Source organism: Oenanthe melanoleuca, chromosome 26, assembly GCF_029582105.1.
Source record: "Oenanthe melanoleuca isolate GR-GAL-2019-014 chromosome 26, OMel1.0, whole genome shotgun sequence".
NCBI lineage: Eukaryota > Metazoa > Chordata > Aves > Passeriformes > Muscicapidae > Oenanthe > Oenanthe melanoleuca.
This window is the reverse complement of record NC_079359.1, coordinates 1,016,780-1,030,294: the sequence shown is the minus strand read 5'-3', so window position 1 is coordinate 1,030,294 and position 13,515 is coordinate 1,016,780. Positions and strand designations below refer to the sequence as shown.

The following is a 13,515-nucleotide window of genomic DNA, read 5'->3' as shown; positions in this document are numbered from 1 at the left end:
CCAGCCCGCCCCCGCTCCCACCCCATTGGTCACCGTCCCGACGGGGCGGGTGGTGATTGGCTGCGGGCCGCGCCCGTCAGCGGCGGCCGTGTGTCAGTGATGGCGGGCGGGCGGCGGGCGCTGCTGGCGGCGCTGCTGGCGGCGCTGCTGGCGCTGGGCTCGGCGGTGCTGGTGCTGGCGGCCGCCGTCCTGCTCCGCGCCTTCGTCCTGCGAGCCCCGGCCGGGGTCCCGCGGCTCTGGGCACGGAGCGCCGGCACCGCCGCCCTCAGCGCCGGCGAGCGGCGGGAGCTGAAGGAGGCGCTGCGAGGTGAGGGGGCCCGAGCGCTGGGAGCCCCCCTCGGCCGGGACTGGCCCCTCCTGAGGGGCGATCCAGGGTGTGGAGGCGGCGCTCCGCAGGTGTTTTCTCTGCAAGGAACCGGGTGTTGGCTGCCACAGGACTGAGGAAGTGATTGGAAATCTGTGCTGGGCACTGCCGAGGCCGCACCTCCAGCGCCGTGCCCAGTTCTGCACTTCAGGAAGGGCTGGAGGGAGTCCTGGGGAGGGCTTGGAGAATCCTGAGGGAGCTGAGAAAGGGTCTGGAGAATCCTGAGGGAGCTGGGGAAGGGTCTGGAGAATCTTGAGGGAGCTGGGGAAGGGTTTGGAGAATCCTGAGGGAGCTGAGCAAGGGTCTGGAGAATCCTGAGGGAGCTGGGGAAGGGTTTGGAGAATCCTGAGGGGAAGGGGCTGAGCCTGGAGAAAGGGGGCTCAGGGGGAATTTCTGGCTCTGCACAGCTCCCTGAGGAGGGGGCAGCCGGGGGGGATTTGGGATCTTATCCCAGGAACAGGGACAGGAGGAGAGGGAACAGCTCAGGCTGGGCCAGGGGAGGCTCAGGGTGGATTTTAGCAGGAATTTCCTCATGGAAAGGGTTGGCAGGGGCTGCCCAGGGAGGTTTGGAGTGCCCAGCCTGGGGGTGGCACTGAGTGCTCAGGGTGGGGATCGGGCACAGCTGGGGCTCCATGATCCCACAGGGATTTTCCAGCCTCAGCCATCCTGTGGTTCTCCTGAGCCAACTCCTGCCCTGTGTTGATTTTCTCCACCATTTCCTGCTCGTACACACAGAATTTTGCCAGACACCCATGACGGCGTTTCCAGACATCCCTTTGTCCACTGGATAAGTCACAGTCGGGATTTTCTCCCTTTTTTGTTGCTCACCACTGCTGTGAGCAGTCCTGGGCTGTTTGTGCTGCCTGACGTAGAGATTTGAGGGGCTGGCACTGTGCAGGAAACCACAATCTGGCACCAAGTGATAAAACCCTGTGTGTAAACCTCATACCTTGCTGGTTCGTAGGATTTATTGCCTAGCAAATCATGTTTGCATTCTTCTTTTTAATGGGAAAAGGAAGGCTCACAATAGATTTTTGTGTTAATTCATGAATCACACAACCTCAAAAGAATCCATAACCTCTCCTGGCAGCTGCTGTTTGGAAATGCAGCCAGGACTGAGTTACTCCCATGTTCTGTAGGACAGGGACTGGGTGTTGGAGAGCCTGGTTAAATGACAGGGCAGAGCAAAAGGGCCAACAAGAGCCCTGTCTGTTTATATAGGTTAAAAAAGCAATATGGAATGTAATAACCATCACAACCTGCCTTACTCTTGAGAAACAACCTTGGACTGCCAGTTCAGCTGCCAGAGGAGTCTGTGACTCTGGGGAATCAGATCACCCAAGCAAATTGCAGCTGCTCCTGGACAGTGGCATTTCTAAGGATATCATTCAACACTTCAGCATGAAAAGTGGAGTCAAATTATCTGGAGAGATACCTTGGCTGAGCTGTCAGCAAATGCTGCACGGCCCAGCTGAAGCACATCAGTCTGGTTTTGATCATGGCAGCTCGTGCTCTGCTGTGAAATAATGTTTAAAGCCTGGAAAAAAACCCCTCAGGAACATAAATATACTTCCCCTTTTGAAGTGCAGTCCTAGCTTTGTTTGATTTCAGTGCTGAGGGATTTCTGTTCTGTGTTTCTTTGAAGGGGCCATTAAAATCCCAACTGTGTCCTGGTCTCCAGAGGATTTGAACACAACTGCCATGGCAGAATTTGGGAGTTACATTCAGAAAGGTACTGCACTCTCAGTCTTGGCAATCTCTGCTGCTCTATTTCATTTTCATAAACAAATTGAAGAGAGCATGTATCACTCCTGAATATAAGGGAACAGATTTTTTTATTTTCCTGAAGAGAGGCCTGTCAGAAATGTCACACGTGTCCCCTCTGCAACAGCAGTTTGGGGGTATCAATGCCCCCCAAAAAGACTTTTTGTAGTGATGGGTTTTGGTCCTGGAGATGGTTCAATGCCATAGAAAATAAAAAGAGGATGACTGCTGCTGCTTCAACCTCATTTTTTGGCAATTCCATCATTGCTCCCTGCAAAAGAGCTGCAGCAGTGCTGAACAAGAGTTCTGCTTTTATTTAGGAGAGTTTCAAATCCCAGGTGAGGGGGATTGGAGAAGTGTGAGAACTTCCATCCTCTGCTGTGGCCAGTCTTATGTACAGTTCCCTCCTGATGCTACCTAGGCAACAGCTCTCTGGAATAATGCTAACATTTGCCATTATTGTTAGTTTTTTCTTTTCCATGTGTCTTTAATTTATTTTTTTTTTCCCTTGACAGTCTTCCCAGCTGTATTTTCTTCAGAGTTCATCCAACATGAGATTGTTGGGGAATACAGCCACCTGTTCACAGTGCAGGGCTCTGCCCCTGGCCTGCTGCCCTACATGCTGCTGGCACACATGGATGTGGTGCCTGCTCCCCCCCAGGGCTGGGATTTCCCTCCTTTCTCAGCTGCAGAGCACGAAGGTTTCATCTATGGAAGAGGAACTCTGGATAACAAAAACTCTGCCATTGTACGTGAGCTTGGTGATGTCCTTCCACAGGGATGGAGCCTGGGCAGCAACCCATCCTGTGTTGAGGAATTCCTAGTTTGGATAAATTCCAACTCCTGCAGTTTTCTCCCAACTTTTCCTAAAGATGGAGAGGAGTGAGTACTGTCAGTGAGGGTTAAAACTCATGAGCAGTCAGGAGAATCATGTTCACAGATGCAGATGTGTTTGCTTAAATGCCAATTTAAAGTTTTATGGCACAGGTGTCAGAGAATCTGTGGCTGCCCCTTCCTGGGACTGTCCAAGGCCAGGTTGGATCAGCCTGGGAAAGTGGAAGTTTCCCTGCCTGTGGCACTGGATGAGCTTTAAGGTCCTTTCCAGCCCAAACCATTCCATCATTCTCTGTCAAATGCTGTGTTTGAAACCAGGGATAGACATTTTCCTTTTCCCCAGGTGTCACAGAGGCACTCCAAGCCAAAATCAGCCCTTTGAAAAGGCTTGAGTTTCAAATTAAACACTGTTTATTTAATAGGATAGACAAACAACTCTGCATCTTTTATCCAGCCTGTGAAAGAACAAAGATCTGCTGTACTAAACACATTTGGGAGGAATGGATTCAGAAAAGATTGATCTGGGAAAGATTTCTCATTGGGAAAAGGTTGATGGAAAAATTAAGAAGGAAAATGTCCCTTTGTGACTTTGATGATGACTTTCGTGGCAGTCCTGTATTTAAATTTGAGCAGATGTTTAGTGTCACACAGGCCACACTCCTAGAAAGTTTCAGGATGTTTAATCATCAATTTCAAAGCCTTGAAACTTAAAAGTTTAGGTTGGTGCTTCATTCTGCTGTGAACTGCATAAATAACTCCACAAATGACCAAAAAAAAGAAAAAGCCAGCAATTTCAGTGAACGTGGCAAAAAATGGGTGATGACAATATTGAGGTGATGTGTGAAAAATCAAGCAATTTAAAATGAAAAATAATAATAGAGCAAATGCATTTTTTTATATATATTGCCACAGCAAATGGTAGATTTGATTTCTCATTCTTCAGATTAAGTTTCTTGTTCTGTTTCTGTCATTTTGGCACTTGTTGTACCAAACATGCTGCTCCCCAAACCCCCTGGATTTGGCAGCTCCAGTGGGAGGCAGCCTGGATGTGTGACAGGCACTGGAAGGCAGCAGTGAATTCCTTGGAGAATTCTGCCTCTGGGGCTCCCTGGGCAGTTTGTCCCCAAACCAGCTGCTCTGGATTTCATGTCCCCACTCTGCCACTGTCACCTGCCAGAGCCTTGTGATCAAAACACTGCAGTGTCCTCTGCAAGGAATGGGAACATCCTCAGTGGCAGCTGTAGCTGAGCAGCACCAGGGCTGTGAGAGCATCACAGTTCTGTCCTATCACTGCTGCATTTATTCTCCTCATCACCCCACAGGGATGGTTCAGCAGTTCTGCTTTTCCCTCAGGGCATCCTGCAAGCTCTGGAATTCCTGCTGAGGAGGAATTACCGACCCCGCCGCTCCTTCTACATTGGCATTGGCCACGATGAGGAGGTATTTTCTTCCCTTCCCTTCCCTTGGAACAACAGCCTGTTTGCATTGTTCCTCTAGGTAGAAAGGCTTACTTTTGAAACATTGTTTAGCTGGAAGGACTTCCCTGTTTTTCTTGGTTCTGTGGGGAGATACTGTGTCAGGCCCCAGGTCACAGTTATGGATTGGTTGTTTGGCTTGGAGTGACGTTCACAAAGGGTTTGGTGTGATGAGCAAAGAGTGAAGAACACCAGAGGGTGTCACTTCAAATTCTTTCCTGCAAGGAAAGTGCAGCAGGAATCCCATTTTGGACACAGGAAAAGCTGGGTTGAGATTTTCATGGTTGTGCCAAATGTTCAGGAGGAACTGGCAAAAAATGTTCCAGTGGTACAGAGAGACAGGAGAGGTGGGTTTGGTTATGCACTGTCAAAATAGACAAAGAATTATTAATAGTTGGAATAAACAGGTCTGCAGTTGCTAATCTGTGTTTATAGCTCTGAGATATCAAAATGAAAGCAGCAGTCAGTGACTCATCAATGAGAGCACTCCTCATCATGGATATAAATTCATCTGCTATCAGGCCATTAACAATCTCCAATTAATTTTCTTGGAAGAATCTTTGATGATTGCTCTGGAGCTGTTCCCCAGGGGAGTTCGTGCATTCTTTGTGCTGTAGCCAGCAGCAAGGTGGTTTCCACTTTTCCTCCCAGTGTTTTGGCTGGATCTGATCAGTTCCTCTGCCTGGGTTCCACAGGTGTCTGGTCTGAAGGGAGCAAAGAAAATTGCAGCTCTGCTGGAAGCCCGAGGAGTGAAACTCTCCTTCCTGCTGGACGAAGGCAGCGCCGTGCTGGATGGGATCATTGCAGGGGTGAAGAAGCCAGTGGCTATGTAAGAGTGACCCCATGATTCATTTCCAGTCATTAATTAGTGATAAATGACATTGTTGATGACACTAGAGAATGTTCTCAAGACGTGTGGCAGCGTTGGTGCTGCTGGAGGTGCAGCAGTGGCACAAAGTGCAAGGCAGGACCTTCAGCCTGTGCCTGCTCCCATCACAGCCCTGCTGACAGACACAGTGTTCCACTGAGCACTTCAATCCTGTGCTGCAGAGCTCTGCTCACTGGAGAGGCAGCCCAGACACCAGCCCTGCAGAGATCTAAACACTGTTAATGATTTGTTGTTGCTGCTTGAGTGGTTTTTATCACACTAAAACTATGCAGAGTAGTTATTTTTATCTACAGTCTGTTCGTGCGTGTTTGGAATTGCATTAGTCATTTATTTGTTAATTAATTGATTAATTTATCATTGTGACAGGATTGCTGTCACAGAAAAAGGTTCAATGACACTGAACTTCACTGTGGAAAAAGAGCCAGGACATTCATCCTTTCCCCCTAAGGAGACAAGTATTGGCATTCTGGCAGCAGCCATGTCCAGGTGAGAGCTTCCTTGTCACCCAATGCCAAAAACAGTCAAAAAACCTCCTAAATTACTGATATATGACTTTTTAAATATTTGTGTTTAAGGTCATTTTCAAATTGCTGTTCTGTATTTGAAATTGCAGTTTTTCACTTTGAAGGGCAGAAATGCAACTCCCAGCCAAGGAACAATTGCCAGGTCTTTGCACTTCTGCTGTTCCAAGTGTCAGCCAGTTCTTTAAAAGCAAGACAAATGCTGTCTGCCCTAATTTACTCAGTAGGAACAGAGATTCCTTTGTTTGGGTGGCAGGATTTCTCTGGAATTTGTTCCTGCACATCCCTCCTGCCTTACCTGGGAATTCTCCAAGCCAATGAAGCTGGAATAGAGTCATGATGTGACTGCAGAAATCATCTCTCTGCATCTCTGTGTAGATATCAAATTGGCTAAGAAATGCATATTTTAGAAAAACTGAGGATGTCCAGACATGGTGGGATCTGTGAGCTATTTTTCTGGATTTCCATGTATTTATAGGAGCCAGGCTTTGAGATTTTTTCAGCTGTTTCTCAGAGAAATCTTTGCACGTGACTGGAATGCCCAGAAATCTGAGCTTGCACATTTACTTACCAGGAGAGCAAAGTGTGATTTGCATCTCCAAGAAATGGGATAAAAACCAAATTCCTGACATCCTTCTGGAGCAATAACAACCAGAAAGTTGTGAAGTTGGTTTTTTTTACCTTTTCAGTGTTGATTTGTTTTGTAGGCTGGAGCAGAATCCCTTACGCAACCTGTTTGGCCACGGGCCAGAGCTCATGACCATGGAGCACCTCGCAGCAGAGGTGAGGAGAGAAGCAGCATTTCACTCCCAAATTTCCTTAAGAGTAATAATCCAGTGAAGAGTTTAAAGCAGTTATGTAGAAAAAATAGAAAAAGCTAGTTTTTGTCCCAGATTATTGTCTCTGCTGCAATTGTTTTGTCCATATTCAAGTGACTCCACCACGCTCATGACAAATGAAAATTTTCTGATTTGTGGTTCTGTTTCTTCCCCTTAGTTCAAGTTTCCTCTCAACATCATCATGAGCAATTTGTGGCTGTTCTCACCTATTGTCAGCAGGTAAGAAAAGAGATCCTTGATCAACATCCCCAGCTTCTCACCTTAAAAGATGGAGCCATTTCTAATCTTCCAGGAAATCAGTTATTTTATAGTTTAGATAATTCAGTGATTTCCTGTTAATGATCACTTGGTTAATTGAATAAGCCATCATCCAGCTTATTGCCTATGGAATTATGGTGCTTATTTTTTAGCAATGTCCAGCTTGTTAGAAAAATTTGGTTTGTTTCTATTTTTGTAGAGTTATGGCCTTGAAACCTTCCACCAATGCCTTGATCCGAACAACCACTGCAGTCACCCTGTTTAATGCAGGAATCAAGGTATTTCATTGTAATTATGATGAGACAATTAGGACATTTAATTTCCAGCTGTTTATTAGTGTGGGCCCTGTGTGGTGCCACAGTCTCATTCTTACCTCAGGTGTGGCTTGGATTTGGCTATAGTTAAAAATCCCTTCAGAAGTATCTGATCTTTGTCCACCAGTGTTAAAGTTGGTAATATTTTAGGACAGACAAGAAAATGTGATTTCTGCACAATCCTGCAAAGTATCAAAGGCAATATTTGGAACTGTCACAATCACAAACATTTCCCTGGCCCAGACATTTTAGCACAGCTCTGGGGTTTGCCTGAAGTGGCTTCAGTCTGCACCTTGGACTGAGAGATAACAGCCAGATCCTGCTCTGATAAGGAAGAGGTGCTGTCCAAAAATACTGGAGCCCTGGAAAACAGAGTTTGTGTTTGGTGTGTCCCTGAAAAAACCTGTGACTGAAAAGCATCACTGGACAGAAAAACATGCAGTGGCTGAACAGTGACACAGAGTGGCCAAGGGAAAAGTGACACCCTGGTTCCTTGGGGTTTTTTCCTAAAGATTGCACATGGTTTTGTTTAACAAAGTTGTAAATATTCAGTCTGTAGATAAGAACAGTTATCTTCAATAAAAATCACTCGTTAAGTAACTTAGATTTACCCAAATATGAACCATGTAAAGTGACAATGAGGTAAAAATATCACTTAAAAATCCAGAGCTTCAGAATTTCTCAGTATAAATTCTCTGAAGGGAGAGATAAAAACATCTATATAAGTAACAGCTAACTTCAATTTTGTTGATTTGATGAATATTTCTTTGTGTATTAATTTGCATTTTAGATAAGATTTGCAGTGTTTTAACACAGAAAGAGACATCACACTTGGTGGAAACAGTGGAGCATCTTAGGCCTGCAGTTGTTTGAGCAGTTCTGAGTTTGCAGTTGGCATTTTAATCTGGTTTTCACTTCCTTTTCAACTTTTGGCCCTTCCTTTTTTCCAGGTGAATGTCATCCCTTCCTCTGCCAGAGCCACGGTGAACCTGAGGATCCACTCAGCTGAGACAGCTGCTGAGGTAGATGGGATCTCCTGATCAGATCTCCTGATCAGATCTCAGCTTCTGTGCCAAAGAGCACAAAGTGCTCAAGAGGGGCTCATCTGGAGCCTCAGGGTTTGTCCCCTGGGAGATTTGGGAATCCTGCACACTGCAGGGGGGCTGACAGGCCTGTCCAGCCCAGGGCAGCTGGGAAATGTCAGTACAAAACATCTTCCCTGCCCAAGCCTTTGCTGGAAGTTTCTCTCTCTGGAAGCTTTTTCTGGATTACTTGGATGCCAGAATTTCCAAGAGCAGCAGGCTGAGCAGCTGCCTTTCAGGGCTGAAGCAGTTCAGGAGTACCCTGAGACAGTGATGTGTCTGATTTAAAAGTTCAGCTGAATTATCAGCCATGCACTCAGCAGAGGAAGAGGGACTGGCACTCAGTCTGACAGATGTTTTCTGGAAAGCTGAACATCTGCTTTCTCATTTCTTGTGCTCCTTTTGTGTGTGTGTTTCACCCCCAGGTGCTGGAGGCAGTCAGGAGCACCATTGCTGATGACAGAGTGAAGATTGCTGTGGTGGAGGCCTTTGACCCCCTGCCCATCAGCCCTTGGGATGAGCAGACATTTGCAGTCCATATTTTTCAAAGAACCGTCCTGGACGTTTTCCCAGATGTTGACAGTGTGGTCCCAGGTGACAGCAGGCACATGATGATTATTGTTTCCTCTTCTCTTTTCCCTTGTTTCCATGTGCTGTGTACTCCTCCACCCCAGCTGTTAACTACTGGAAACAGCTGTTTTTTCCTCTTTTTATTCCGTTCCCTCTTTATGCTTTACAAGTTTCCATGTTGTTTTTTAGTAGTGGAAGTAAAAAAGCAAACAGGAAGCTGACAGAAACAATGAGCCTTGAATTGGGCTCTCTGCACATACAAAGGAATCTCTTCAGGGAAGAAAGGAATTGTGAGGGAGAGGAGGAGGTCTTCTTGCTTTAGTTCTTTTGTTGTTTTCATAGCTGGAAAAGCATTCCTGCTTTTCTGTATTGTTCCTTATGATCTCTGCCCCTTCCCTTTCTTGCAGCTCCTTCCTAGCTCTGTAGTTGGTGGACTGAAGTTTGAAGTTTAAGTTTTTGGGGAGGTTGTTCTTAGGTTGAGTTGTGTGTTCAGCTCCTGCTCCTGAAGGAGAGAATGTTCAGGATGTGCCAATCAATGTTTCCAGTGGTGCTTCTGGTGCAGGCACTGCAGGACTGTTATCATTTGCTTTTCCTCTCTCCTGGGGAAAGGTGGGTCACTGTAAAGTTCAGTTGTTCCTCTCCTGCAGAACAACCCTGGGCTTTGTTTTCCAGGCACGTGCATTGGAAACACGGACAGCAGGCACTTCACCAACGTCACCAGGGCCATTTACAGGTTCAACCCTGTGCTGCTGAGGCAGGATGATCTCCCCAGGTACTGAGCTCTGTCTGGGGCAGCTCTGGGGCCCAGGGAAAAGGAGATCCATGAGCAGTGGGCAGAAGGAAACCCAGCCTTGTGCTCACTGTCAGATCACCATTTCCTGCAGGTTTGGGTGCTGGGGATGGAAATGACCCTGGGACAGTGTCAGCCCTGGCTCTTTGTCCCTTCCAGTGCAGGCAGGACCCACTGAGGTGTTTGATTCAGTGCTGCTGAGTGGATCCTTTGTGGGAGAGCTGTTGTTGTGGTACTTGGCCTTGTCCTGCAGATTTATCAACATATTTGGACACTTGCCAGTCTGAATTGATTTGAAATTTCCTGCATTTATGTGATAACAGCATCATCATGCAAAGGATTGTTTGCTTATTTAGATTTCTCATTTTATCAAGGTGCAGATGATGCAGCAGTTGAGTGTTCTGGCTCTACAGAACAGTGACAGAAATAGCCAAGAAATGGGCCATTTGGATTTTTTTTCTGATTAGATTTTTAGATTTTTTTCTAGACTTAGCTGTTGGGCTCTGAGCCTTGGAGTCAGTGCATCTGTGTTGGTTACAGTGCAGGTTTTGCTCTATATTGCTGTTTTCTGTTGTGCTCTGCTTTATGAATTCAGAGCCAAGCAGGGTTGTGGGTGTGTGCAGGTGGGTCAGAAATTCCCCCTGGACTGAAAAATGTCCTTTTGCTTTCAGGATCCATGGGTTGAATGAGAGAATCTCCATTGAGAATTATGAGAAACAGGTGGAGTTCCTGTTTCAGCTGATCAAGAACTGTGACATTGAGACACTTCCAGAGCCCCACACCAGCTCCCACGAGCTGTGAGCCTGCTGGGCAGAGCAGCTGCACTGGGCTCTGGGACAGGGGGCTGAAGATGCACTTGTGTCTTGTTACTGAATTTGGGTTTGTTTTTACATTGTGGTTTACACAGAGATGGGAGAAGTGCTGGCTGTGTGACAGGAACGTGGCAAAACCCCACAAACAACTCTGATTTCTGCTCTCTGTGCTCTGATGTGCAGCCATTAATCTGACATGGATTTTTTCAGCACTTGAAGCCTCTAAAATTGGTAATCACTAAAAATCCAAGCTATAATCAGCAGTCACTCACCACTAGAAGGTGAATTATCTGTGACAAACTCAGTTTTTCTGGTGAATGGATCTTGCTCAGGTGAGGGTTTGGGATGTGGTGAAAGGGTTCCTGTCACTGCACAGCCACCCTGAGAGGTTCTTGCACTGCTGCTGGGCATGGGCTGCTTCCCTGGGGATTCTCCAGGGGATTTTCCATGGGGATTCTCTCCTGAGGTCTCTCTCACCAGCATCCATGGCACTCTGAGCCAGTGTCAGTGTTCACTCCCATGCTGCACTCATTTCTGACTCTGTTTTCAGTTTACTCCAGAATTTCTATGTTGTTGTAACTGAGGAGGTGCTGGAAACTTTCTTTCCCATCATTTAGTGATTATTTTTTTCCCTCCTTGACTCATGGTGTGGCTCAAGGTGTGTTGTGCAACTGGGTGTCAGAATAAGGGATTGCAGCTTGAAATAAGGAATGAAATCCCTGTTGTCTGCTCCTCTCTTTTCTCACTGGGTCAGTTCATGTTTTTCCTTTGCTCTTCTGAGAACTTGATTGTGAAAAATGTGCAGCCCTTCAGTTTCTTCCAGTTCAGAGGGATCAGAGGTCTGTTCCTTCAGTGCCATTTGGAAGCCATTTCCACTTTCCTGCTCAGTTTTTTGGGAATCCTGGGGTAGGCAGGCCATGGATGTTGACTCTGCTTCATCTTGCACTTCTTGCCTACCTGTGACAGCACTAAAGGGTTCAGCATTCTTTTGGCCTTGGCAGTTGGGGTTACCAGTATTAATTAGACAAATAATTTATTTAATCAGTTAATTAAATTAATTTTATCAATAAATAGTTCACAAAGTGATGTAAGCCAAAGAAAAGCCTGAAAGCTGCTGTGTGACAGGGGCAGAGTCTGTGCTGCAGGGACCAGTGCAGCTCCTCCTGCTGCACAGATGTTTTTCAGAACTTAAATTATGCACTGGAATGGGTGGATGTTCTGCTCTAAATTCATACTGTGACATGTCCTGGAATGCACAGGAAATACTCTGAAATGTATCCTGAAAAACACTGATGGAACTGTGATTCCAGTTCTTTCCACTCACCTCTCTTATTTATTTGATCTTATCACTGTGGCCAGAGGGCTCCAACTGTATCACCTGCTGAATAATTGAAACAAAACTGACAGTTTCATCTAATAAAATGAGGAATGTGAATTCTTTTCTGATGATTATTTAGTCTTTTTATGTTGCTGTGTAATTGCAGTGAAGTCATTTCCACACCTGAGCAATCCATAAAGTTTCCATCAAAACAAACCCACCTATTTTCCAGCCAGCTTTAATCTTTGCTCCCTTTCCTACACAAAATCAGCTCACCCTGGCCAGGCATTGTTGGGCAGTAAATAGTTTGCATCTTTTCTGCTTTGCTGCACTTTGTGATTTGTTCAGCCACGTGCCTGTGGCTCTTTTGTGGAGGTGTCACTGCTCCTGTGAGCTCCTGTGTGCAGGCACAGCAAAAGTGATGTGTCAGGGCCCAGCACTGAATGGAGCACAGCCCTGGCACTGGGAGGTGCACAGAAGGGATTGTTGTTGTTTTTTCTCTGGCAAATCTCTGTAAAAGTGAGTTTAAAGCTTTTGCTTTGGCTGTGGCTGTGTGGGGTCAATATTGTTTAACAGCTGATGCCAGTCAGAGGGACTGGAAAATGGAAAATGGGAAATCAGGGAGAAGATGGGATAAATCTCATGAGAGAGCACAGGTTGTGAAAATCCTCATGCTCTTGTGGTGTGGAAGGAGGGAGCAAATCTGTCCTGAAGACATAAAGCATCCCTTCTATTCTGTAATCTTCCCCCAGCCAAAAACCCCTCACCTCTGTTCTGGTGAGGGTTGTTTTGTTGAAGGAAGATCCATTTTGCTGCTGAAGGAGAAGTGAGGGTGCTGGGAAGGCAGGGCTGTGCTGGCAGCTCCTGTGTGAATGTGTGCCATGAGATTTGGCTGGGAGCTCCTTGCAGAGCTCATTCAGTGCTGCTCATCCAGGGCTGGGATCCTGCAGTGCCTCTGCACTGGGGACATGCTCAGCAGAGCTTTGCTGCAGCCTCAGAGGCCATCAAGGGCTTTAAACAGCCCCTGTCCTGCAGGATCCCCTGGGGAAGCAGCACATCCCCATCTTTACCCATTTTCCCATTTTCTGATGATTATCTCTGCTTTTTCCATGGGGCAGCTGTGCCTCTGTGTTCTCAAACCTCTTTATTTTGTCCCATTTGCTGCCAGGCCATGGCTGTGTGACAGTTCAGGAGTCACTCAGTGTTTGGTGTCACCTCCTGAAGCACAGCTCTCTTCCTTCCCCATTTAACTGTCCCAGCAGATGTTTCTGGAAATGTCACTTTTCCTAAGTGCAGTGTGAAATTCACATAAATAATAAGAATAATATGAATGATGCTTTTTCTGTTAAGATCACCTCCAGCCTTGCTTGGTGTGAGCAGTTACTGGAGAGTGCCAAGCACATGCTGAAAACAGATTAATGACTCTGGGAGCTATTCTTTCTGTGTTGTAGTGAGTCACTGTGCCTGGAGCAGGGAGAGCAATTACCTCTGACTCAGAGAAGGAAGGAAGGGCCTGATTTTCTGCTCTGAGTTCAGGTAACTCAGTCATAGTGACACACATGATCTGAGCACTGTGCTAGCCCAGTTCCAGTGTGCTACACCCACAGCAGCTTCCTTCTGCCCCTGCTTTCCCCAAATCTACAACATTGATGTTCCTGTGCCAGACTGACTCAAAGTGAGGGGTG

General features: G+C 46.6%; 1 protein-coding gene across 1 annotated transcript; it reads left to right on the top strand.

Moving 5' to 3' along the window:
• Positions 1–64: 64 nt before the first annotated feature.
• PM20D1 (peptidase M20 domain containing 1) lies at positions 65–11,952 on the top strand. The gene is made up of 13 exons (XM_056511144.1): positions 65–307; positions 2,010–2,096; positions 2,644–2,876; positions 4,316–4,402; positions 5,133–5,266; positions 5,693–5,812; positions 6,555–6,630; positions 6,844–6,905; positions 7,144–7,222; positions 8,209–8,280; positions 8,766–8,934; positions 9,583–9,682; positions 10,372–11,952. The coding sequence occupies exons 1-13, from the start codon at positions 100–102 to the stop codon at positions 10,499–10,501; spliced, it is 1,557 nt and encodes a 518-aa protein (XP_056367119.1). The 5' UTR covers positions 65–99; the 3' UTR covers positions 10,502–11,952.
• Positions 11,953–13,515: the final 1,563 nt, after the last annotated feature.